Source organism: Crinia signifera, chromosome 1 (genome assembly GCF_055691185.1).
Source record: "Crinia signifera chromosome 1, ASM5569118v1, whole genome shotgun sequence".
NCBI lineage: Eukaryota > Metazoa > Chordata > Amphibia > Anura > Myobatrachidae > Crinia > Crinia signifera.
In genome coordinates this window covers 350,306,297-350,331,560 of record NC_139217.1, presented here as the reverse complement: position 1 = coordinate 350,331,560, position 25,264 = coordinate 350,306,297, and the positions used below count along the sequence as shown (strand labels likewise).

Genomic DNA, 25,264 nt, shown 5'->3' with positions numbered 1-25,264 from the left:
TTTTTGGCACTCAAAGGGTTGAGGGACGGTGTATGATGTCAGCGCCTGTCTCTGTCGCAGAATTGTGGAAGGGTCACATTTGCACAGACTGGGAAACCATTTGTAGGTGAGTGAATTGTGTATGGACTTGGAGATAATAGGGAATAGCGATCCATTCCCAATTCTCTCCCAGATTTGCACAAGGCAGGTTTTCTTTCTGTCTGGGTGGCGGCTATCCACCCGCTGTCATCTGCAAATTTGCAGATAAGCGATCAGGTCTAAATGAGGACATTTGTACTTATGTTACTATTTAAGAAGTAAACAAATCTGTATATAAATAACCCACAACATGACTTATAAATAATAGTATTTCCATCTGTACCTACTCTACAAATAACATAGAACTTCAATGTTACAGACAGATTATAGAATAAACATTTAATTCTCTCTGTACAAATGTTACGAAAATCTACAAACCGACAAATATAATATAAATACAGCAAATTTATCAAAATAGATACAACATTCTGAAAATAACATAGACAATGAACGTGCCCTCTTTTTGTAAGCATTGCAGTTGCTTTCACTTATACATAACACTTTTAAATAGATTATTAGACAGAAAAGAAAAGCATTATACAGTAATAACCATTATAATAAGGGTAGGGGTGTATCACAGAGAATTTTTTTTTTATTGTTTTTTAGATTGTTTATACTATATGTAGTATTGTGGTGTAGAGGATCATTATGATTTATAGTCATATATATATTCAAGCTTGTAAGGTTTTTGGTTTAAAAGTATATGAATAACATGGAGCTTAATAGTAAGCTTGAAGGAATTGGAAAGCACAACACAAATATAAATATGGTATAGTCCAGGAAATATTTAGTATATTTGGCGATCTACTTTATGTGTCATATTTCCCATGATGGACATGAAATAGATTTATGTAACTTAATCTTATATTCTCTTTCTATTGGAGTATTCTATCTCCAACGAGATATGTCAGTATATGTACCAATAAAAATAATCTTATAGAATTAAGTTAAAGTATCATATACTGTAGATAATTGGAGTGCAAAATATATATTTTCCCCACTGGTGGTACCACATATATGAGCGCACCCATAGATTTCACATGTACAGAGTTGTTTTGGATCTTCCCTGATTGTTTTGAAGGTGAAGACTCCCATATGCCAAAACTTGTCTCTTCTTATTGGAAGTTCTGAAGAGCCTGGTTTATACCCAATGCAAACATGATCTTCATGCTCCTATATATACGTCAAATAGTATGCTGGAATAAAATAGGAAGAGATTACAAAGTGGATATTTGAACTACTGTACTTCACAAACATATCACTTAAAAGGTAATATTTTACCATCCATTTGGCATAATCCATAATGTTAAAGAGTTTGCTTAAAACAGAAATGGTGTGATGCTGCAAATGTCTGTTGGGTAGTGTTAAAACCCCAACATGTATCATCAATTTCAGACTTTTAAAATGTATGAAATTTTGAGAACTGTGCCATAAAGCAGAAAGCTACGCACTGTCAGCAGCAGTATACATATATAAATATACTACTCCCTATCTGCTGCTACTCCCAAGTTCTGTCTTCACAGCTCCCTCTGTCAATATCCAGGAAGTTTGAAAAATATAATTTTGGTTTCACTTTCTGTTAAGGCTGCAGCCTCCTTGGAGGATGGTTTCAGGGTCCTTATGCTTGGGATCAGTGCCGTCGAGGGATGTACTTTTTACCCGGTGCCCCCTCTTCCACTGCAGAGACTAGGCAGTGGCTGCCGCAGCTGCATGGCCTCTCTCCCTCAGCACAGGCTTCTCAGCGCCGTGTGCTGAGCGAGGGAGAGATGCAGCAGCCTGCACCCCTTACTGATGGCCATGCCCCCTCCTGTTGGCCACACCTCTGTTTTTATCAGGGCCCGGTGGCACTTTAGAGAGAGAGATGGTGCCAGGGAGAGAGACATTGTCATAAAGATGGGTTGGGGAAGAGACACTGGGGGTTATTCTAATTTAATCAGTGCCCCACGCATTCACACGGGGGACCGATTCTTTGCATATGCGCATGCACATTTCTGCTCATGTGCAGATGCTGAGTGCGAGCAGGCATGGTGAACTACATGTTCGCCGCCACGCTCGCACCTAGAAGTGGGGGCAGTGGGTGTGGGGCAGCAGCGGGAGACACAGCCCATGGGAACACCCAGCGTTTCATGGGCAGGGGGGGGGGGGCAGCTGATGTCAGCCGGTGTCAGCTGCCTGCCCATTTCCTGCACTGGGTGCTTACAGATCTGAGAAACCATAAATGGGGGGGATCGCGGCATGCGGGGGGCCATGCAGTCAGCGTTTAGTTCACACACACCGATGCGCAATTCGCAGCATTGCCGGTGGACCAGAATAAGAGCCACTGTCAGAGGGGGAGAAAGAAAAAGTGTCAGGGAGAGAGAGAATTTCAGGGATAGATGGTGTCAAGGAGAGAGAGACAGTGGCATGGAGAGAGGGAATAATGAAAAAGAACATGCCCAGTGGAGAGCGAGGGGGAGATTGAAGAGAGTGGGAGAAAGAGGTAGAGTGGGAGAAAGAGATAGGGTGGGAGAAAGAGGTAGGGTGGGAGAAAGAGGTAGGGTGGGTAGACTGGAGCAGGCTTTGTTGCAGTAGCTTTCGGATGGAGGAAGGGAGAGCACTGAGCTCCAATACATCCTCTTGGCTTCAGATTGCAGGTGCTGAGGAGAATGTGCTGTGGCAGCGGCTGCTTTCTTCGGCAGGGAGGAGGGAGGAGGGAGTGGTGAGCTTCATTGCAGACAGGAACATGCAGGGGGAGCCATGGGCCTTGGAACAGCTCGAGCCCATACATATAAGGTCCACCATCAGTAGTTACACCACTGGTTGGGGTTAGGCTGCAGGAGGGGTGGGTTAGGTTTAGGGGTAGGATTAGGAGTAGGGTAAAAATACAGCAATGCATTGGTATTCTGAATGTTGGGATCAGGACTATTGGGATTTCATACCCAACCCCACAAAGGAATATCTTAAAGCATTATAATTGACCTATCCCAACATTCTTATTTTAATTATAGAAAAGAAAAATATTGACCTACAACTTCCATCATCTACTACAGTACTGTATATGCTGTACACACTGGGCCTGTTCAAGGGTATGAAGTAATATAAACTTTATATCTTCAGCTTTCCCCAGTCTCATGTCAGTAGTTATGCTGATCTCTGACATATACACCCCTCGGTCCTCATGGCACAGTGCATACATAGTTTATGGTTGAGTAGGAGAGAGACAGATAAGCATTGAGCTAATCCTTGAAGGATACTTAAGCCAACTGATGTTGGGTATTAAAGACCAGGGTTAACACCAATTATAGCCATGGAGGTGGCTTATAACTTTTACAATGTATTAGTATTAGAGGAAAGTAAATGTAACTTTCCTTTATTTTAGTGGTTAACGGCTGCCTTATGTCCCAGTGCTCTGTGCTGAACCTTCTCAGTTTATTGGTCAATTAGATGCCCAATCCCCACTATGCCACTAGCATTTTACAGAGACTACAGACCAGTGTTTCCCAACTTCGTTCCTCAAGGAACATTAGAAGTTTAGGTTTTAGATATATCCATGCCTAAAAATGTTAAATCAAAATATCTAAAGCTGAAGCAATGTGAATCGGAATGGAAGCACTTTGAGACATATTAGGAAAAAAGTGCTATATAAATAACACTATTATTATTATTATTGTTGTTATCATCATACTGATTAATTCACCTGTATGCCTATCTTTAATCATGGACTGTTGCTTTGCCTTGGGGATAGAGGCATAACAAGACTTTTTGGTGCACAGTGCGCGAAAGAGAATTGGCACCACCACCCCCCATTTTTTTTTCAATTAGGAACATAAGGCGCACGCCCATATATATATATATATATATAGATAGATATAGATATATCTATCTATCTATATATATATATATTTATATATATATATAGAGAGAGAGAGAGAGAGAGAGAGAAAGTCCATAATTGCTGTCAGAAGCAAGGGCGTCACTCAGAGTTTTCAAAGTGCAGGAGTTTATTCAATCATACAGGTACAATCCTGGATTGTACCTGTATGATTGAATAAACTCCTGCACTTTGAAATCTCTGAGTGACGCCCTTGCTTCTGACAGCAATTATAGACTCAATATTTGGGTGTATACCCTGGGAGGGTAAGTAGCAGTTGGCAATCTGGGTGAGTGCCGGATTCCGCATGGAATATATATAGGAATATATATATAGGTACTTGTTTCCTAGCACGGCCACAATCGTATGGATCGTGTACCTTTAAGTTAAGGTACACGATCCATACGATGGACCCGATTTCCTTTGAAATCAGGTCCATTTGGCCGGCTAGGACAAAATATCGGGGGCATCGCGTCGGTCGGGACCGTTAACAATGGTCCCGACGCGACCGACGCGATGCCCCCGATTTCCCCATAGACTTCAATGTTAAAAAATATTTTAACATTGAAATCATGTCGGGAAAGGTAAAATATCGGGGGCATCGCGTCGGTCGGGACCATTAACAATGGTCCCGACGCGATGCCCCCGATTTTTCCATAGGCTTCAATGTTAAAATATTTTTTAACATTGAAATAGTGAAAAAATGTGAAAAATGTGAAATGGGCCAATATGACCCATTTCACATTATAGATGTCCCCGTCGTCACCCCACGATAGACGCCAACCCGAAGCGTGGCGAGCGCAGCGAGCCCGCGAGGGGCGGCGGTGCGCGTCCTCCGACCTTTTCATTCCCCTACTATCCTCGTCAGTGTGGAGTTGAGAATAGAATAGTGTGGCGAGCCCGAAGCTTGGCGAGCCCCGCGCGGGGACGCGTATAACTTCACAGGTATACGCGTCCCCTCGCGGGGCTCGCTGCGCTCGCCACGCTTCGGGCTCGGTGGCTCGCTGCGCTCGCCACACTATTCTATTCTCAACTCCACGCCGACGTGGATAGTAGGGGAATGAAAAGGTCGGAAGACGCGCACCGCCGCCCCTCGCGGGCTCGCTGCGCTCGCCACGCTTCGGGTTGGCGTCTATCGTGGGGTGGGTTGTACGCCTTTAAATTTGGGGGGGTTGGGAATATTTTACATTGAATCCAATGTAAAATCGGGTCCCAGGGACCCGATTTACATTTCATTAAAAAAAAAAATCGGGTCCAAAATCGGTCGCGTCGATCGCATCGCATGCGACCAAATCGCATGCGATGCGATCGACCCAATTTTTCCGACACGACCACCCCGATGTAAATCGGTGTGGCCGTGCTAAAAAACAAGTACCTATATATATATATATATATATATATATATATATATATATATCAGATGGATGGACCCGGCACTCAGGTCTTGGCGTCTGTCCAATTCTGGACACAAAGTTGCTGTGCTCCGGTGCCCTCTTTTAGAGAGGATATGACTGTCCTCCCAAATATACAGTAGAAGATATATATATATATATATATATATATATATATATATATATGCATATGCCCGCTTTTGCACTTTGCACTGTGTGTAATTATCCTGATGAACGGGTCACCGCACCCCCAAACGTCGATTATGGATCTTTGACGATTAAAGAGTCCACACTTTCACCATATTTCCTGTCTCTGAGTGCCACTTTTTCTACTATCAAAAGATCCTCGGCTCTGCAAAGTTCTAATCGAAACGAGAAACCTATGCTGCCCGGTGTCTTCCCAAACATGAATATGCACATAGGGAAAAAAGTCGACACTCATGGCCTTGCAGCTGAGGTAGTAGCGCACGCAGGGGGGGTTTCTGAGTACCCAGAAACCCCCCCAGGAGTCTAAGGACTGAAAAGCTGAGGGTCCCCTCTTTCCATGGGTCCAAGCCTGTTAATTGCTCTTCTTAGTGAGATATTTCAGGTTCTATCTGACTTCGAGTTTTTCTGAGGGAATATTCCAAAAGCTGGGACTCTCCCCCTTTGATGAACACTAGTAGATTGTCTCTTCTCTTCTCAGAACTAGAGATATCAGCCTTCCAGCAGCTGGTTACTGCTCCAGCTCCACACACCTGATATGTAGTTTTATATTCTCATTGGCAGATTGCTCTGCCTCCTGAAATCTTATCCCCTAGTCCCCAATACCATTTGGTAGGTGGGATTCTCTAGTTTTTAATTCCATTAAATTCTAAGAAATCTATTTCCGGGAACTGGAGATATCTGCAGTCAAGCAAGCTGTCCTCTTACCAGAAAATTATGAATAATAAGCCCACTCCACTATACACCCCACCTCTGCATATTAAACATCCCCTACCACCCTGGAAGTTATGTATCAGGGCCCCTTCATTCAGCCCAATACCCCTTCTCCCACTCCATCTCCCACATCTGTGCAGTAAAGGGGTAATTAGTGGAAATTACTGATCCAATACAATATAATATACAATATATTGATATAATACCTCCTACCACCCGTGGGACATCAAAGCTTCCCCCACCCCTACCGCTGGAGGATCAGTAGGGGCCCCAATACATTGCTATGCCCAGGGGTCTACACTGCTGTTGACACTCCTGTATGTATATGTATGTATGTATATGTATGTATGTATGTATATATATATATCCTGGATTAGGTCAGCACACACATATAGAAATTCTTGCATACGCCTGGGGTCGCACATCAGTGGTACCTTGTCGGGGCCACACATATATATCTTCAATTGAAAAAACGGCACTCACCAGGGCTTTTCAATATTCAAAGACAAATCGCTGGATTTTATTCCATAAAAGGAGACAGCATCTTCAAGCAAGGGTCAGGTCGACGTTTCGACCACGGAACGTGGCCTTACTCATGACCTCCTTGTACAGGACAAGACAGATAAATCCCTATCAACAGGCACCAGTATTTAAGGACCAAATAGTCCCACCCACTAATTAACTACTTATTATGGTACAACCCCTAATAAACCTTTAAACATCACATGTGTATCGCCAGAAATGAGTGACATGTAAACAAATACACCGCACTTGTCACAAGAGTACTTACACTTAAATATAGGCAGCACGCTGCTCCGTTACTCCGGCTAACAGCACACCTCATTCGGCGTGCGTTCCAACTGTATATATATATATATATATATATTTGTGTGTGTGTGTGTATATATATATATATATATATATATATGTGTATACACACATATATATATATATTTTTTTATTATTATTATTATTTATATACATTTGGTCTATCTATAATACTTTAACTGACCCGGCATATACTGGGAGGATAAGTTTCTGTAGCATGCCCTCAATGGGCAGTCAGAGACAGTGGGTGTTCTGGCAGCAATGGCTGACCATATAGAGAACAGCAACTCTTCCCCTTCCCTCCCTGTGGTAGTAGAAATGATGGTGCAGCTACTCCTGGGCAAAATTGTTGAGGAAAGGAAAGTTCATCTCTTGGAGTATTTCTCAAATTGAGGAGCACCATAAAAATGTCTCTAAAACATTTGTCTAATAAGTGCAGAACATACTGCCCTTTCTGCTGGTCCTTTGGACTGGGGATAGCGAGGACTGCTGGGCACAGATGAAATCTCCCATTCACTGTTGAAAGTCTGGAACTCACCACTTATGAATTGTATGGCATTGTCAGTGGCTAGCTTGGGTGGTTTAGCCAAGTTTATCTTCTTTTTGTTGATGACTGTGGTGCTTGTCAATTTTGGAAGATAACTATCTGGAACCAACTGGAATACAGATCTCCAGCAATCATGAATCAAAGGAGGTCATAAATCTCATGAAGAGTGAGTGGTTCTGTGGCAAGTTGCAGGGGGCACAGACAGAGACAACCAGCTGAATGTTTAGCAGTTATATAGGACCAATACAGGGTATCCTTTGCCCCCTGTATGGTGGCCTTAAAACCTTGAGTGCCCCTGCTGCGCATACTATCCTTGAAAGGCATAAGGTATCACAAAATTATGTTTTCATAAAAGGATGCCACCAGAGATGGTCAATTCATTGTTCAATGCAACTAAAGCCTTAAGATCTCAAGTTTCTTGGAAGAAGAAGGTCAGCAAAGCAGGACAACACCAGACAACCATTTTTAGAAGTCATCCCTGAGTGTTGCATTACAGAGAGCTGCCTGGAGGAGAGGACATCCAGGTTATCCATATCATCAAGATCATCCACTCAATGACACCAAGGTCATCATCAGCATAAGGGACACCTAAGTCCAGGAGGTGAGCATGTGATAAGGCATCAGCAACATTGAGGTTCTTTCTATGTTTGTACACCAAATCCAGATGGTACTTTGGAGCTTGAGCATGAAACAGTGGATTCAGATGGAGGCAGTATACAGGGGTTTGCACAGAATGGTGATCAGGGGTTGGTGGTCTGTCTCAACTTATCTTCAAGGGTAAGCATGTGCTGGATAGCCTTTGTCTTGGGAGGATATAGCTGCCTAACTTACCAAAGTTAGGAAGTAGCTGTGAAATTACACTTGTCTTGGTTACCTACATGTTGATTGAAGGGAGTCTTTGGATGATATTGCAGTGGCAAATGTTGTGTTCTTCCACGGGGCTGCCACAAATAAAGGTTATTATCCACAATAATCTCACAAGGATATCCCTCAAAGAGATGTTCTTTACAATATTGTAATACTTTACTGCCAGCACATGGAGGAAAGCATACCTGAGCACAGGTGCAATTAATGTGGTGGGAATGGCTGATATCTTGTCAAACGTGATCATACAGAATCCACATTTGGCATCAATAGGGCTAAATATCTTTGCATTTGGCGTATATGATATTACTTGCTCTACAGTTCTGAGGAGGTGATGTTGACTCATCAGACCTTTGGCAATCGTCAATGCAGATGCTTACCAAACCGTCTTTTATTTTACTGCAGCAATCCTAGCCAGCAGCCATGGGGGACTTCTGCCACTGGAGAAATGATCCCCAATGCTGTCATGCGATTTATTGCTGCTATCACTTTGTCCTTAATGGTGAGTGCACACATCTGGGAGCATATACTGTGGGAAAGACAGTCTTGATTAGAAGCATGTGGTACAGTATGTGACTGAGCATTTCCTAATTTTATTAACAATTGAACAAATCTTTAACTCTGGAACATCCTATTGAATCATATGGACATGAGCACTTAAAGTTATTTACCCCGGTTGTATGCTGTCCAGCAAACCCAGGAACAGTGTGACATACTGTAACGGACCACTATATGAATCTACTGTGGGGTCCGGGCACTGGAGGAAATAAGGTGGTTGACTTTGTGCCAGTGTAAATTTTTATTTTGATTGCATTATTTGTCTCCTCTATTATGGTGGTAAAAATGTGTATGCAGGATTAACAGCCTCAACCATAGCTAGGTTAAGCAAGGTATATGCCAGTACTTTTTTGATTTGTCTAAGAGCCTGGCAAAGCAGTATATGCTCCATTCCTTCTTGAACTTATGCCTTACATCCACTATGGCATTGTCGAAAAACAGCAGATGTATGCATTCGATACCTTGTGCCATCACAGCCAGCCCTATAAAGTGGTCTGTGTGCAAATCCCCACATGACTAGCGACATTTGCAGAAGTGTGAATTTACTAGCTGCAGTCATGCTGAACAAATGGCTGAACAATAAGGGGAGGCAGTGATGCAACTTCTTTCAACCATATTAAAGCAACACAGCATATTTCTGCAGCATTGATGCATGCATTCAATTACTAAGGCATCAGTGGCGTAGCTACGTTTTGGGCGCCCCCCAGCCGCCGCCCCGCTAAGCACCCCTACCCCCCCCGCCCCGCCGCCGCCCATGCAAACCCCCCCTCAATCCCCCACAGCCTTACCTAATGCGCTGGTCCCGGCAGCTCCGTTCTTCTGCTGAGGACCACCAGAAAATGGCCGCCCCCATACAGCAGACAGTTTCAGAGAACTGTGTGCTATATGGGGGCGGCCATTTTGTGGTGGTCTTCAGCAGAAGAACGGAGCCGCCAGGACCAGCGCGATAGGTAAGTCTGCGGGGGATTGGGGGGGGGGTTAAACTATAGCACCGCAGCCCCTGGCGCCCCCACATGCACAGCGCCCCCCCCCCCCCCCCCCCCCGCGGTGGCGGGGGCTGCGGTGCTATAGTTACGCCGCTGTAAGGCATGTCTAACATGCTTTAAAAATAATCTGGAGATTGCATTATCCGGCCCGCCTGCGCCCCACCCCCTCGCAGCGCGGGTTCACGTGCACAGGCTGCAAATGGATGTTTAATGTAAACATCCATTTGCATGCTTCGGGTAACACCCACATCTTTCGATGGTTGCCGACCATTGAAAGATATGGAAGGTACACGCATATAAAAGTGACTTTCAAGTCACTTTCATATGGGTGCACGCTGGGACTGATATGGGCGGGCAGCTGACATCTGGTGATGTCAGCTGTTTGCCCTCCGCACCCGCGTCATGGCCTCATTACCATGAGAATGCCCAGCATTGTCATGGGAATGCCCATGAAACGCAGGGCGTTCCCATATGGTAAAGGGGCTGCCTGGCACTCCGCCCCCTGCTCACCGAATGTTCACCATGGGTGCACGCACCCTGCGTCTGCACATGCGCAGAAACGCACCTGTGCATGTGCAGACGCACAACATCGGTCCTGCACGGAGGACCAAAGGAATATGAATAAGGCCCACTGTATGTTGTATACTTAGGGTGACATTTAATAGAATGAGAGTTTTTCGCACTTTTTAAAATCGCACCATATCGCCGCAAATCGCACTTTTTGGGGTGCGAATAAGTGGCTAAAAGTGCGATATGGTGCGATTTGTGGCTCTAATAGTTCAGATAAATTTATGTTTGATTGATGTGCATAGTTAAATTGGAAATTGACAACAGGACATTATGGTACTTGTGAGTTATACGGGCTGCCGATTTTTTCATCGCGCCCGAAATCGTGGGCATCGCGTCGGTCGTGGCCGTTATAAGGAGCCGCGACGCGATGCCCACGATTTCCCATAGACAGTAATGTTAAAAGACACGATGGACCCGATTTCCGACCCGATTTCCCATAGACAGTAATGTTAAAAGACGCGATGGACCCGATTTCCCATAGACAGCAATGTTAAAATAAAATGACAATGTGAAATTGGCCAATATGGCCATTTCACATTGGATATGTTTTAAAAAAAAATGTTTCATGGCCCCCCACCACCGTTAACGCCACCCCGCTATTGACGCCAACCCGAAGCGTGGCGAGCGCAGCGAGCCCGCGAGGGGCGGCGGTACGCGTCCTCCGACCTTTTCATGCCCTACTATCCACTAGGGCGTGGAGTGAGAATAGAATAGTGTGGCGAGCCCGAAGCGTGGCGAGCGCAGCGAGCCCCGCGAGGGGACGCGGACACCTTCACAGGTATCCGCGTGCCCTTGCGGGCTTCACAGGTGTCCGCGTCCCCTCGCGGGGCTCGCTGCGCTCGGCACACTTCGGGCTCGGTGGCTCGCTGCGCTCGCCACACTATTCTATTCTCACTCCACGCCCTAGTGGATAGTAGGGCATGAAAAGGTCGGAGGACGCGTACCGCCGCCCCTCGCGGGCTCGCTGCGCTCGCCACGCTTCGGGTTGGCGTCAATAGCGGGGTGGCGTTAACGGTGGTGGGGGGCCATGAAACATTTTTTTAAAAAACATATTGGCCAATTTCACATTGTCATTTTATTTTAACATTGCTGTCTATGGGAAATCGGGTCCATCGCGTCTTTTAACATTACTGTCTATGGGAAATCGGGTCCATCGTGTCTTTTAACATTACTGTCTATGGGAAATCGTGGGCATCGCGTCGCGGCCCCTTATAACGGCCACGACCGACGCGATGCCCCCGATTTGGGGCTAAATTGCGGGCATCGCGTCGGTCGGGTGTCCTTAAGTTAACCAAACTTAAGGACAAAATCGGCAGCCCGGATAACTCACAAGTACCGACATTATTAATGATATTGGGGTTTCCTGTACAGTGGCCGCCACCACGGTAACATCATATTTTCGCCATTTTTTTTATTAATAATATACACTTGATTTTGTAATTATAGCAACACTTACTTTGGTCACTCACTCAATAAAATTCAGCCCTGCTGATCAATGACCCAAGTGGTTCTAAGAAGGATCACAGGTGGTGCTCATTGACGACACAAGCTGATACATTTATCACACTTTTCATATTAATTGATATGCAAATAATTGCTCTGTTGCATTTACTGTTTGGCTGAGGATTATTTAACACATTGAGTGCACAACTAAAATTATTTATTGGAATTGCCTCACAACCTTCTCACTAATTTCCAGTATTTCTTTATTTTCTTATTTTCTTATCATTATTGTTCTTCAGGCTATAAAGTTGGTCCATACATTTAACTTAATTCTTTGGTCAGTGCAAGCCACGGTTTCTCTTACAAATGATCATAGGTGACAAGAAAATCAATCACCTGACCTGCTAACTATTAGATATATAGGGGGAAATTTACCAATATGAAAAACCTAGTTTTTCGTATTGGTAGTTTCCCTACGACTGCATACGACTGTTTAAGTCGTATGCAAAGTCATGTTCCGGAGGATCAGTTACAAAGCAGTCATATACGACTGCTTTGTAACCCTCCGATGGTGTAATGATTCGTATTAGCGGCCATATATACGGCTGCTAATACGAATTATTTGTAGCAGTCTGCACGGATCAGTCAGATCCGTGCAGGCTGCATGGTGTAAAAAAAAATTAAATAAATAAAAAAAAAACCGGCGTGGGGTCCCCCCCACAGCCGAAACCAGCACCAGGCTGAAGGAGCCGGGGCCGGTAATTAAAAATCAGGGAACCCGACAAATAGGGGCTCCCCGATTTTTAACAACCAGCCCCAGGCTCCAGGTCCGGGGCTGGTTCCCAAAATACGGGGGACAAAATGACTAGGGGTCCCCCGTATTTCAAGAACCAGCCCCAGGCACAACCAGCCGGCAGGGTAATGCCACAGCCGGGGGGAGACTTTTTATGCAAGTCCCCCCGGCCAAAGCATTATCCCTACCGACCAGTCAGCCTGGCCAGGGGCCCTGGGGGAGTGGGGACCCCCCCAATAAAGGGGTCCCCCCCCTCCAGGACTTACCTGACCAGGCTGAAGCCTGGTGCTGTCCTCGATGCCCCTGGGCGGTGGGCATCGAGCTGATAGTGTTGTAAAAAATAGAAAAATCTATTGTTTTTTACTGTGGCACTACAAGTGCCAGCAAGCCTCCCCAGCAAGCTGGGACTTGGAGAACCACAAGTCCCAGCCTGCTGGGCATTAAAGGGCCCGCTGGCACTTGTAGTTCTACAGTTAAAAAAATAGTGCACAAAACACACTGACACACTTTTAAAATAAAACTTTATTACACACAAAGCCCACACATACTAATACTTACCTATCTTCTTTCCGTAGGTAGCCCTGATGTCCTGTGTCGGCGTCTTCTGGTCCTGTGTCGTCTTCTTCCTCCATGTTGACCGTCGCTGTCGCCGTCCGGATCCGTCGAAATCCATTTGGGAAGCTGTGGAAGGAAACCATACTCACCTGTCCCAGCGCGACGTAGTCCAGGTAAGGGTCTTTGCAAAAAAACAAAACGAACACCCCGAAACCAGACCGGACTGACGGAGACGCACGGTGTTTACATTATGTTTGATTGATGTGCATAGTTAAATTGGAAATTGACAACAGGACATTATGGTACTTGTGAGTTATACGGGCTGCCGATTTTTTCATCGCGCCCGAAATCGTGGGCATCGCGTCGGTCGTGGCCGTTATAAGGAGCCGCGACGCGATGCCCACGATTTCCCATAGACAGTAATGTTAAAAGACGCGATAGACCCGATTTCCCATAGACAGCAATGTTAAAATAAAATGACAATGTGAAATTGGCCAATATGGCCATTTCACATTGGATATGTTTTAAAAAAAAATGTTTCATGGCCCCCCACCACCGTTAACGCCACCCCGCTATTGACGCCAACCCAAAGCGTTTCGAGCGCAGCGAGCCCGCGAGGGGCGGCGGTACGCGTCCTCCGACCTTTTCATGCCCTACTATCCACTAGGGCGTGGAGTGAGAATAGAATAGTGTGGCGAGCCCGAAGCGTGGCGAGCGCAGCGAGCCCCGCGAGGGGACGCGGACACCTTCACAGGTATCCGCGTGCCCTTGCGGGCTTCACAGGTGTCCGCGTCCCCTCGCGGGGCTCGCTGCGCTCGGCACACTTCGGGCTCGGTGGCTCGCTGCGCTCGCCACACTATTCTATTCTCACTCCACGCCCTAGTGGATAGTAGGGCATGAAAAGGTCGGAGGACGCGTACCGCCGCCCCTCGCGGGCTCGCTGCGCTCGCCACGCTTCGGGTTGGCGTCAATAGCGGGGTGGCGTTAACGGTGGTGGGGGGCCATGAAACATTTTTTTAAAAAACATATTGGCCAATTTCACATTGTCATTTTATTTTAACATTGCTGTCTATGGGAAATCGGGTCCATCGCGTCTTTTAACATTACTGTCTATGGGAAATCGGGTCCATCGTGTCTTTTAACATTACTGTCTATGGGAAATCGTGGGCATCGCGTCGCGGCCCCTTATAACGGCCACGACCGACGCGATGCCCCCGATTTTTAACAACCAGCCCCAGGCTCCAGGTCCGGGGCTGGTTCCCAAAATACGGGGGACAAAATGACTAGGGGTCCCCCGTATTTCAAGAACCAGCCCCAGGCACAACCAGCCGGCAGGGTAATGCCACAGCCGGGGGGAGACTTTTTATGCAAGTCCCCCCGGCCAAAGCATTCTCCCTACCGACCAGTCAGCCTGGCCAGGGGCCCTGGGGGAGTGGGGACCCCCCCAATAAAGGGGTCCCCCCCCTCCAGGACTTACCTGACCAGGCTGAAGCCTGGTGCTGTCCTCGATGCCCCTGGGCGGTGGGCATCGAGCTGATAGTGTTGTAAAAAATAGAAAAATCTATTGTTTTTTACTGTGGCACTACAAGTGCCAGCAAGCCTCCCCAGCAAGCTGGGACTTGGAGAACCACAAGTCCCAGCCTGCTGGGCATTAAAGGGCCCGCTGGCACTTGTAGTTCTACAGTTAAAAAAATAGTGCACAAAACACACTGACACACTTTTAAAATAAAACTTTATTACACACAAAGCCCACACATACTAATACTTACCTATCTTCTTTCCGTAGGTAGCCCTGATGTCCTGTGTCGGCGTCTTCTGGTCCTGTGTCGTCTTCTTCCTCCATGTCGACCGTCGCTGTCGCCGTCCGGATCCGTCGAAATCCATTTGGGAAGCTGTGGAAGGAAACCATACTCACCTGTCCCAGCGCGACGTAGTCCAGGTAAGGGTCTTTGCAAAAAAACAAAACGAACACCCCGAAACCAGACCGGACTGACGGAGACGCACGGTGTTTACATCGTGCGGCTCCGCCTCCCGAATGCCGCTATTGGCCGCCTTGCGGCCTAGCGGCCAATAGCGGCATTCGGGAGGCGGAGCCGCACGATGTAAACAAACACACGTGCGTCTCCGTCAGTCCGGTCTGGTTTCGGGGTGTTCGTTTTGTTTTTTTGCAAAGACCCTTACCTGGACTACGTCGCGCTGGGACAGGTGAGTATGGTTTCCTTCCACAGCTTCCCAAATGGATTTCGACGGATCCGGACGGCGACAGCGACGGTCGACATGGAGGAAGAAGACGACACAGGACCAGAAGACGCCGACACAGGACATCAGGGCTACCTACGGAAAGAAGATAGGTAAGTATTAGTATGTGTGGGCTTTGTGTGTAATAAAGTTTTATTTTAAAAGTGTGTCAGTGTGTTTTGTGCACTATTTTTTTAACTGTAGAACTACAAGTGCCAGCGGGCCCTTTAATGCCCAGCAGGCTGGGACTTGTGGTTCTCCAAGTCCCAGCTTGCTGGGGAGGCTTGCTGGCACTTGTAGTGCCACAGTAAAAAACAATAGATTTTTCTATTTTTTACAACACTATCAGCTCGATGCCCACCGCCCAGGGGCATCGAGGACAGCACCAGGCTTCAGCCTGGTCAGGTAAGTCCTGGAGGGGGGGGACCCCTTTATTGGGGGGGTCCCCACTCCCCCAGGGCCCCTGGCCAGGCTGACTGGTCGGTAGGGATGAATGCTTTGGCCGGGGGGACTTGCATAAAAAGTCTCCCCCCGGCTGTGGCATTACCCTGCCGGCTGGTTGTGCCTGGGGCTGGTTCTTGAAATACGGGGGACCCCTAGTTATTTTGTCCCCCGTATTTTGGGAACCAGCCCCGGACCTGGATCCTGGGGCTGGTTGTTAAAAATCGGGGAGCCCCTATTTGTCGGGTTCCCTGATTTTTAATTACCGGCCCCAGCTCCTTCAGCCTGGTGCTGGTTATGGCTGTGGGGGGGACCCCACGCCGTTTTTTTTTAATTTATTTATTTTACTATTTTTTTACACTGAAGCCTGCACGGATCTGACTGATCCGTGCAGGCTAAAACGCAAATAGAACAGGAAAATGGTGTTCTATTTTTCTGTCGTATTTGCGTGGGTGTTTCACACCACTAAGCAGCCGTATTGTCAGTACGGCTGCTTAGTAAATCAGAAACCACCATTCTTTTGAATGGTGATTTCTGTCGTATCCTATCGATGGTGTAGGGCATTCGTATTTGTAACTACAAATACGAATGTTCCATCTTTAGGACTACGAATTGTTGTATTTTTGGGATTGTAAATCCCGAAAATACAAATTCGTAAAAAAAAGGTGTATTTCTCCCTACGAATACACCTTTTTTCTACGAATCCATTTTGGTAAATGTCCCCCATATTTTCAACTATGTAGTCATATGTAATACAAAACTTTGTTTCTGCCATATAATGTTCTTATTTATGGTCCTGTTCGTGTTAAACAGCAGTGTAACCCAATGAGCCTAGATCTAGAAATGGAACATCTATTTTGAATCCCATAACTTTTTACAGAGCAGAATAAAGCTGTGTACACATGGTGCGATTTTTGCTTACGATTTTGACTAGATAGTCAAAATCAAATAGTAAGTTTGCCAAAATTGCACAGTGTTAACCCTGCATACAATACTGATGCTTGGTCGCTATCGCAAGTAGACTGTACATGCAAGACAATTTTGACTATGTGGGTATTCAAGCCCCCACCCTAATTCGGACGAGGCATCTTGGCAGAAAAGACCTGACTTAAAAAACAATCAGGCCCATTTTGCCATGAACGGCTGTGGATTGTCGAGATCACGGCCGTATCTTGACGATCCATGGGCGTCTCTGCGGATATGCACCCTTTTTGGGCCAGGGTCACGACTGCCGGAACGTCCTGACAGTTGTGACCCGGGATTGAATACCCCCCTATGTGTATGTGTACAGTGTATTTGGCCATAAGTAAAGAGTCAAAATTGTATAGTCAAAATCAGCCATGACCAGAATCACACCGTGTGTGGTATTGATCATTGGGGCAACATGACAAATATGATAATAAGATAATATGCAAACCTTTTTTTCTCTCAACTTCCCTTATGTACACATTTTACAGATTTGCTTTTGAAAGCTTTTATCTCAAAAGTGTTGTAATATTTCTGAAATGACCAACTGTATAAATGGTAGTGTTGAGGTACAACTAATTACATTCTAACGAAATGATTAAATATAACATGTAGGAGGTGGGAATAGTGTGTAACTGTAGGGTGGAGTGAAAAAGTTGAAATTGAGATATTAAAAATCGGCTAGTGTGGAAAAGTTGTAACTTGACCTGAATAAGAAACTTGCAAAAGCGTTTTGCTCTAAGTTAATATATTCTGTTCCGGCAAGACACCTAAAGTTTAGCTTTTTAAATGAAAATAACAAAATGTATGAAGAAGCTAGTTACAGTTATGTCAGAATGTCTTAGAGTGTTTCATTAATATTCTTTAGCATAGTAAAAAAAGAGTATGAGCTTGTCCTAGTGCAAAGTTACTGACCTTGGCGAGAGAAAAAAATCCAGTTTTCATGGTCACAATTGTGAATATTGTGTGTTTTCACCCGAAAGTGTTATTTATTTATTTTTGGAGAGGATGCTCTGTAATTGATGTGACCAAGAAAAAAACCTTGGGTGAAAAATCAGGGTAAGTCCCTTTTGTTTGCCCTTAATAGAATAGTGCACTCTTGCATCCCCTATGCTGGGAGCATGTGTCATAAGAGCAAGGTGGGCAAATTGGCATCGGGGAGAATGCAAGAGTATTACAGGTCTACTGAGAAGCTGGAGCTGCCAATGAGAAACCACTATTTAACCAGGGACGGTTGACATATCCATGAAGACATACTGAATGTCAACATGGTCACTGTCGACAAGTCATACCACACCCATATTCTATGCAAAAATTTGAATACTGCAACTTTCAAGCCAGATTTCTAAAATCAGATATATTGGGGGAAATTTACCAAAATGGATTCGTAAAAAAAATAGGTGTATTTGTAGGCAGAAATACACCTATTTTTTACACATTTGTATTTTCGGGATTTACAATCCCGAAAATACAACAATTCGTATTCCTAATGATGCGACATTCGTATTTGTTTTTACAAATACGAATGTCTACACCATCGATAGGATACGACAGGAATCACCATTCAAAAGAATGGTGGTTCCTGATTTACTAAGCAGCCGTACTGATAATACGGCTGCTACTTGGTGTAAAACAGGCACCAAAATACGACAGGAAAATACACCCTGATGTTCCTGTCGTATTTGGCTTTAGCCTGCACGGATCAGTCAGATCTGTGCAGGCTGCAGTGTAAAAAAAATAGAAAAATTAAATAAATAAAAAAAAAAACAGCGTGGGGTCCCCCCCACAGCTGTAACCAGCACCAGGCTGAAAGAGCCGGGCCGGTAATTAAAAATCAGGGAACCCGACAAATAGGGGTTCCCCGATTTTTAACAACCAGCCCCAGGCTCCAGGTCCGGGGCTGGTTCCCAAAATACGGGGGACAAAATGACTAGGGGTCCCCCGTATTTTAAGAACCAGCCCCAGGCCAAACCAGCCAGCAGGGTAATGTCACAGCCGGGGGACACTTATTATATAAGGTCCCGCGGCCAAAACATTAACCCTACCGACCGGTCAGCCTGGCCAGGGGCCCTGGGGGAGTGGGGTCCCCCCCCTCCAGGACTTACCTGACCAGGCTGAAGCCTGGTGCTGTCCCCGGTGACCCTGGGCTGTGGTCACCGGGCTGATAGTGGTGTAAAAAAAAAGAATAAACTATTGTTTAATACTGGTGAACTATGAGTCCCAGCAAGCCTCCCCCGCAAGCTGGGACTTGGAGAACCACAAGTCCCAGCCTGCGGGGCATTAAAGGGCCCGCTGGCACTTGTAGTTCCACAGTAAAAAAAAATAGTAAAATAAAACACACTGACACACACTTAAAATAAAACTTTAATACATCCAAAGCCCTTACATACTGATACTTACCTATCTTCATCCCGTAGGTAGCCCTGGTCCTGATGTCCGGTCTGTGTCGTCTTCTGGATCCATGTCGGCATCCCTGTCGGAGATGGCGTCGGCGTCCGGAGTCCGACGAAATCCATGGAAGAAGCTGTGGAAGGAAACTATACTCACCTGTCCCAGGGCAACGAAGTCCAGGTAAGGGGTCTTTGCAAAAAAACAAACCGAGTACGCGAACCAAGCGAACAGCTGAGAGCCGCACTGTACTGTGTGTACATCGTGCGGCTCCGCCTTGCGGCCTAGCGGCTCCTGATTGGCCGCTAGGCCGCAAGGCGGCCAATAGCGGCATTCGGGAGGCGGAGCCGCACGATGTACACACAGTACAGTGCGGCTCTCAGCTGTTCGCTTGGTTTGCGTACTCGGTTTGTTTTTTTGCAAAGGTCAGTAACTTTGCACTAGGACAAGCTCGTACTCTTTTTTTACTATGCTAAAGAATATTAATGAAACACTCTAAGACATCCTGACATAACTGTAACTAGCTTCTTCATACATTTTGTTATTTTCATTTAAAAAGCTAAACTTTAGGTGTCTTGCCGGAGCAGAATATATTAACTTAGAGCAAAACGCTTTTGCAAGTTTCTTATTCAGGTCAAGTCACAACTTTTCCACACTAGCCGATTTTTAATGTCTCAATTTCAACTTTTTCACTCCACCTGACAGTTACACACTATTCCCACCTCGTACATGTTATATTTAATCATTTCGTTACAATGTAATTAGTTGTACCTCAACACTACCACCCCGTATTTTGGGAACCAGTCCCGGACCTGGAGCCTGGTTGTTAAAAATCGGGGAACCCCTATTTGTCGGGTTCCCTGATTTTTAATTACCGGCCCGGCTCTTTTAGCCTGGTGCTGGTTACAGCTGTGGGGGGGACCCCACGCTGGTTTTTATTTATTTATTTAATTTTTCTATTTTTTTTACACCTTGCAGCCTGCACGGATCTGACTGATCCGTGCAGACTGCCAAAAACATTCGTATTAGCGGCCGTATATATGGCCAGCTAATACCAATGGTTACACCATCGGAGGGTTACAAAGCAGTCGTATCTGACTGCTTTGTACATTCCCCTCCGGAACACGACTTTGCATACGACTGAAACAGTAGTATGCAGTCGTAGGGGAAATACAAATACGAAAAACTAGGTTTTTCATATTGGTAAATTTCCCCCATTGTGTGTATTGAAAATAATAACAAAGTCTACTGCATATGCTATTGAGAGTTATTCATTATATCAGTGGTGTCCAGCAGTATATACCAATCACTGTGTTAATTACTAGGCAGGATTGATCAGCAATACTTTATTTCCTTTTTATGTGCTTACTGACCCAATTTAACAGTCTAATAATAGTGGACATCAATTACAAGTGGTTTGTATAAAACTAAATACAAAACACAACATAAAAAAAACAATAAAGGTACCCAAACACAGTGTGATAAATGCTGTGCTTTTAGTACTAAATTGCATAGCATCTAGTACAAACAGCATAGAATGTGCTACAGCATCGTGCTTTTTGTAATAGATACGATGCAATCTACAATAGTACTAAAAGCACAGGCAGCACAGACTCTGGCCCTTATTCTGATTGACGCGGACTTTACCGCATACTTTCGGATCGCGTCTTTTCGGCGTCTGCGCATGCGTGGAGAACGCTACGCGCATGTGCCACGCCTTGACTCCGTACCAGTTCGGCCAAATCCCGTCCAAAACTGTTCCCCGCAATCAGTCGGGAAATATGGGCGTATTATGGGCGTCATGCGGAATGACACATGGGCGTAGTTTCAAAGTGGGCAAAACGGGGCGGAAACATGGGCGGATACGGGGGAGTACACTTATGTTGGGGGGCGTACATTCGGATAGCACTCCGAATGCACGCGATCAAAAAGGGCAGAAATGTGCGGTGTCCACAAGTGTACTATTGCTTTGCGGACACCACTCGTTCATGCGGTAGGCGAACGTACGCCTAATGACTACAAGCATTAACACCTGAACCCAATAGAATCTACTCCTTTACTCATTACTCACTAATAGGCCGCTTGTCAGTGCTTTAATTGAAACCATTGCTGCTTCAAGGAAACCTTAGTAATCCCCCACATATGCTGTACTTGTCCCACACTTAAAAACTGCTAACAATGGACATGACTGAATATTAATACTATCAATACACATGTGTATTCGACATGTACTCATGAAACCACACATTTTTGGGTAAAGTAAACAAATTTATTTCTATACATGTCACAGTCAATGCCACTGTGATGCAATGACCAAAAAATACAAAATACAAAATAGAAACAACATGGCAGGAATGTAGCAAAATAAATAATAATACAAAACAAATATAATTGCACACAGATGGACTCCAGCACCTCCTATGAGCCACTGCACATGCAGCCAGTGGGAAATGAGGATGCTAAAGGCCCTTCTACAGCAGGGCAACCTGCACCTGACCATTCTACAGCAGGGCAACCTACACCTGGCCCTTCTGCAGCAGGCCAACCTGCAGCTGGCTCATATGCACCATCAGCAGAATCATTTTGAACACAACCGGGGACTTCACAAGATAGTACCATGGCCATCACTTCAAGTACAGCTGACACTAATGGCAGGCAAAAGAGGGCAACAGGGGAACCAAAAAGGACATATGAAGCAAGGGCTCATCTGGTTACCCTCAGCACATGATTGGACACAAGAAGCTGACACACACAGCACAATGGAAGATTTGGGACCACATAACGGTGGAGATTAATGCAGCCACAAGGTCATTTGCGACCACGTTTGGCCTTGGTAGGCTCCTTGGCCTGTGCAGCAGCTCTTCGGGGACGGCCAGATGCTGGGCCAGGTGGAGCAGATGATGTTGAGGGGTTGGCTGGTCTACCCCTCCTGCCAGCAGGGAGTGTTGCCGGTGGTAATGCACCAGAAACGGATGACATTAGGACCCTGTTGCTGGTAACCAGCTCCACCATAAGCTCATTATGGTGGAGGAGGAGATCATTTTGGCGGGTGGCTTGCTCGGCCAGCACCTGAGCACTTGCAGCCATGGCCTGATGTGACTCAGCCATGGCCTGCATGCTCGCAGCGATGGCCTGCTGGGTGCTGACCAAGCTCGCCAGGATCTCCTCGGTCCTATGCATCCGTTCTGATGCCAAGTCTCCCTGCTGGTTGATGTCCCCAAGCATCTGGGCCAAGGCGGCCAAATCGGCTTGGGCCGATGGCGGCTGCTGCTGCACAGGCCTACCACTGGGGCCAGGTGGCACGGACTCCTCCACCTCCTGAGCAGAGTCGTCACCAAGCGGTGGGGTGTCTGTGGAAAAAGATAAACACAATTAGGACACATTCTAAGATAATTACTTGCACAAGTTTATGGCATGACCAATATTTACCTTCCAGAAAAGACGCAAACACTTCAGCTGGGGCCTCGCTATCCATTGTGCTCACCCCCCTGATCTCCTCAACTGATATACAGCTCTCGGCCATCAACTCCAGGGGGGTGAGCTCTAGCCCTGATGGCATGGGCCCGGCCCCAGATGTCTGGCTGTGTTCCCACCGCTTGGTCATCTTCCTCTTCAGGTTGGTTTTGAAGTCCTGCCACCTGCAATGTAAGTTGACATATTAATACATGTCACTCCAGATGTTAGCTGTTGCAGCCCTTGCTCTGTGCTACATATTACGACATGTGATTAATGTCCGAAAGATAATATTACATGCAACTATGATATCCACCGTTACAATACACATTCACAATCACCCTACTCTAACTGTCACCGAAATAACATGGCAATAATGTATGTGTATCGTAACAACCTCACGGGCCATTTGCAAAATCCATCTAAGCATCAATTCAATCATTACTTGGCTATTACTGGGCACATGTATCACAAAACAACTTGCCTCTTCTTCACATGGTCCGTCTCACGAACTTGTGGCGCTACTTCATTATTCTCTGCCGTTATCTGTTCCCAAATCTTCCATCTGCGTGTGTGTGTCAGCTTCTCCGATGGACACTCAATCCAATCACGTGCTCGGGGAACCAGGATGGCAAGCTCCTGTGCTTCATATGCCTTATTTTTTTTGGGTGGTTCCTCTGTTGCCCTGGCTCTCCCCTTGCCACGTCCTTGGCCACGCCCCCTGTCACGTGTCGCTGCACTTGAAGTGCTGGCCATGGTACTACCTTGTGAAGTCCCCGGTTGTGTTCCAATCAATTCTGCTGATGGTGCATATGAGCCAGCTGCAGGTTGGCCTGCTGCAGAAGGGCCAGGTGTAGGTTGCCCTGCTGTAGAATGGTCAGGTGCAGGTTGCCCTGCTGTAGAAGGGCCAGCAGCCTCCTCATTACCCACTGCCCGCATGTGCAGTGGCACATAGGTGGTGCTGGAGTCCATCTGGTCAAATAGTTGCTGCAGATCTGGGTCCACCTCTGGTTGTGATCCAGACATGTTAGCAACAACATGGTCACCTTCTAATACACCTTTATATACTGTTTGTGTATCCTGTTTGGCGGACATCAGCGGCAGCTGCGTTCCGTGCGTGAGCGTACGTCGCTGTTTTTTCGCGCCGCATACGGTGGCGGAAATTCCATTGTGTAAAACCTGGCGAAAGTTCTACATGAAATACTGGGCACCAATGCTAACATTGCATAGAATCTTCTGATACACCTGTGACTATTGCACAATACACATGCTATTTGCTAGCATGACATGACATTTGAGTCATGACTACTGTGGTATTGTGGCGTTTGATTGCAAGCTAAAAGTAGCCCAATCCCTTAGATAATCCAGGCCACAAGTCATGCAATACTCATCTCTACTATTATAGACCACACATGTGAGAGGCCTATAAATAGTGACTTGCTGCTAGAATCATTTGTCTCCAGATCTGGACTTGTCAGGGTGTAAGGTAAGCTCTTCCATGCTCCTTGTAGATATGATATCCATTAACAATGTAAGTGTATGAATGTATGCACCATTGCCTCACTGACTACAGATTGTTGGGTCAGCAAAGTGCGTGTAGCATTATTGCAACATGTCACATGTTCACTATTTCACTCACAGGTCTTAAACCTGTGTGGGTTCATCTATTGCAGGACAACATGTCCCAGCAATAGATGAAATGTCTCATAGTACATGATGTCGGCAAAAAATGCTGACACCTTTATCTGAGTGTTTGGGACGGTGTGTATTGAGTTCATATTATTGTGTCATCATTATAGAGTCAAATAGATCTGAGGGATTTCACGGGGCGGCCATCTATTGTACGTATTGAAGGCTACAAATCTATTTGTAGTGGGATATGGCCATTATGTGCATAGGTGCATCAGTATTTATGTTCATTTCTTTATAGGTTGCTGAAGCAATGATGCGCTACATGGAGAGGAGGCTAAGGGCACTTGCGGCTCTCCCCACTCGTCGGCCAAGGAGGCCAGGACGTGCTAGAATCTATCGCACACGGGTGACTCTGTTTGCTATGCCCGATGATGAGGTACTTACTAGGTACCGGTTACCGCCACATGTCATTCTGGATCTGCTCACCTTAATTCAGAGCGATCTGGAACCTCTACACGGGATCACGACAGCAATTCCGCCTCACACACAGCTGCTGGCGGTGTTGCATTTCTGCGCCTCAGGATCATTCCAACAAGTAGTGGCAGTACTTGCTGGAATATCTCAGCCGGCCTTCTGCCGAATCCTGAGGCGTGTGACGTCGGCCATGTTCAGACGCAAGGGGCACTTCATGGCCATGACATTTGCCACCGAGACCCTGCGCAGAAGCCAGCAGGCCTTCCATCAAATTGCTGGCTTCCCTAATGT

General features: G+C 46.1%; 1 protein-coding gene across 1 annotated transcript in view; it reads right to left on the bottom strand.

Annotated features, from left to right (window-relative positions):
- Positions 1-402: 402 nt before the first annotated feature.
- Positions 403-25,264, bottom strand: part of TMEM233 (transmembrane protein 233) — a 39,676-nt gene continuing 14,814 nt past the window's right edge. The window contains exon 3 of the mRNA XM_083158396.1: positions 403-1,274. Coding sequence (XP_083014522.1) covers positions 1,263-1,274 — 12 coding nt within the window. The 3' untranslated portion in view covers positions 403-1,262. The remainder of the gene's footprint in view (positions 1,275-25,264) is intronic.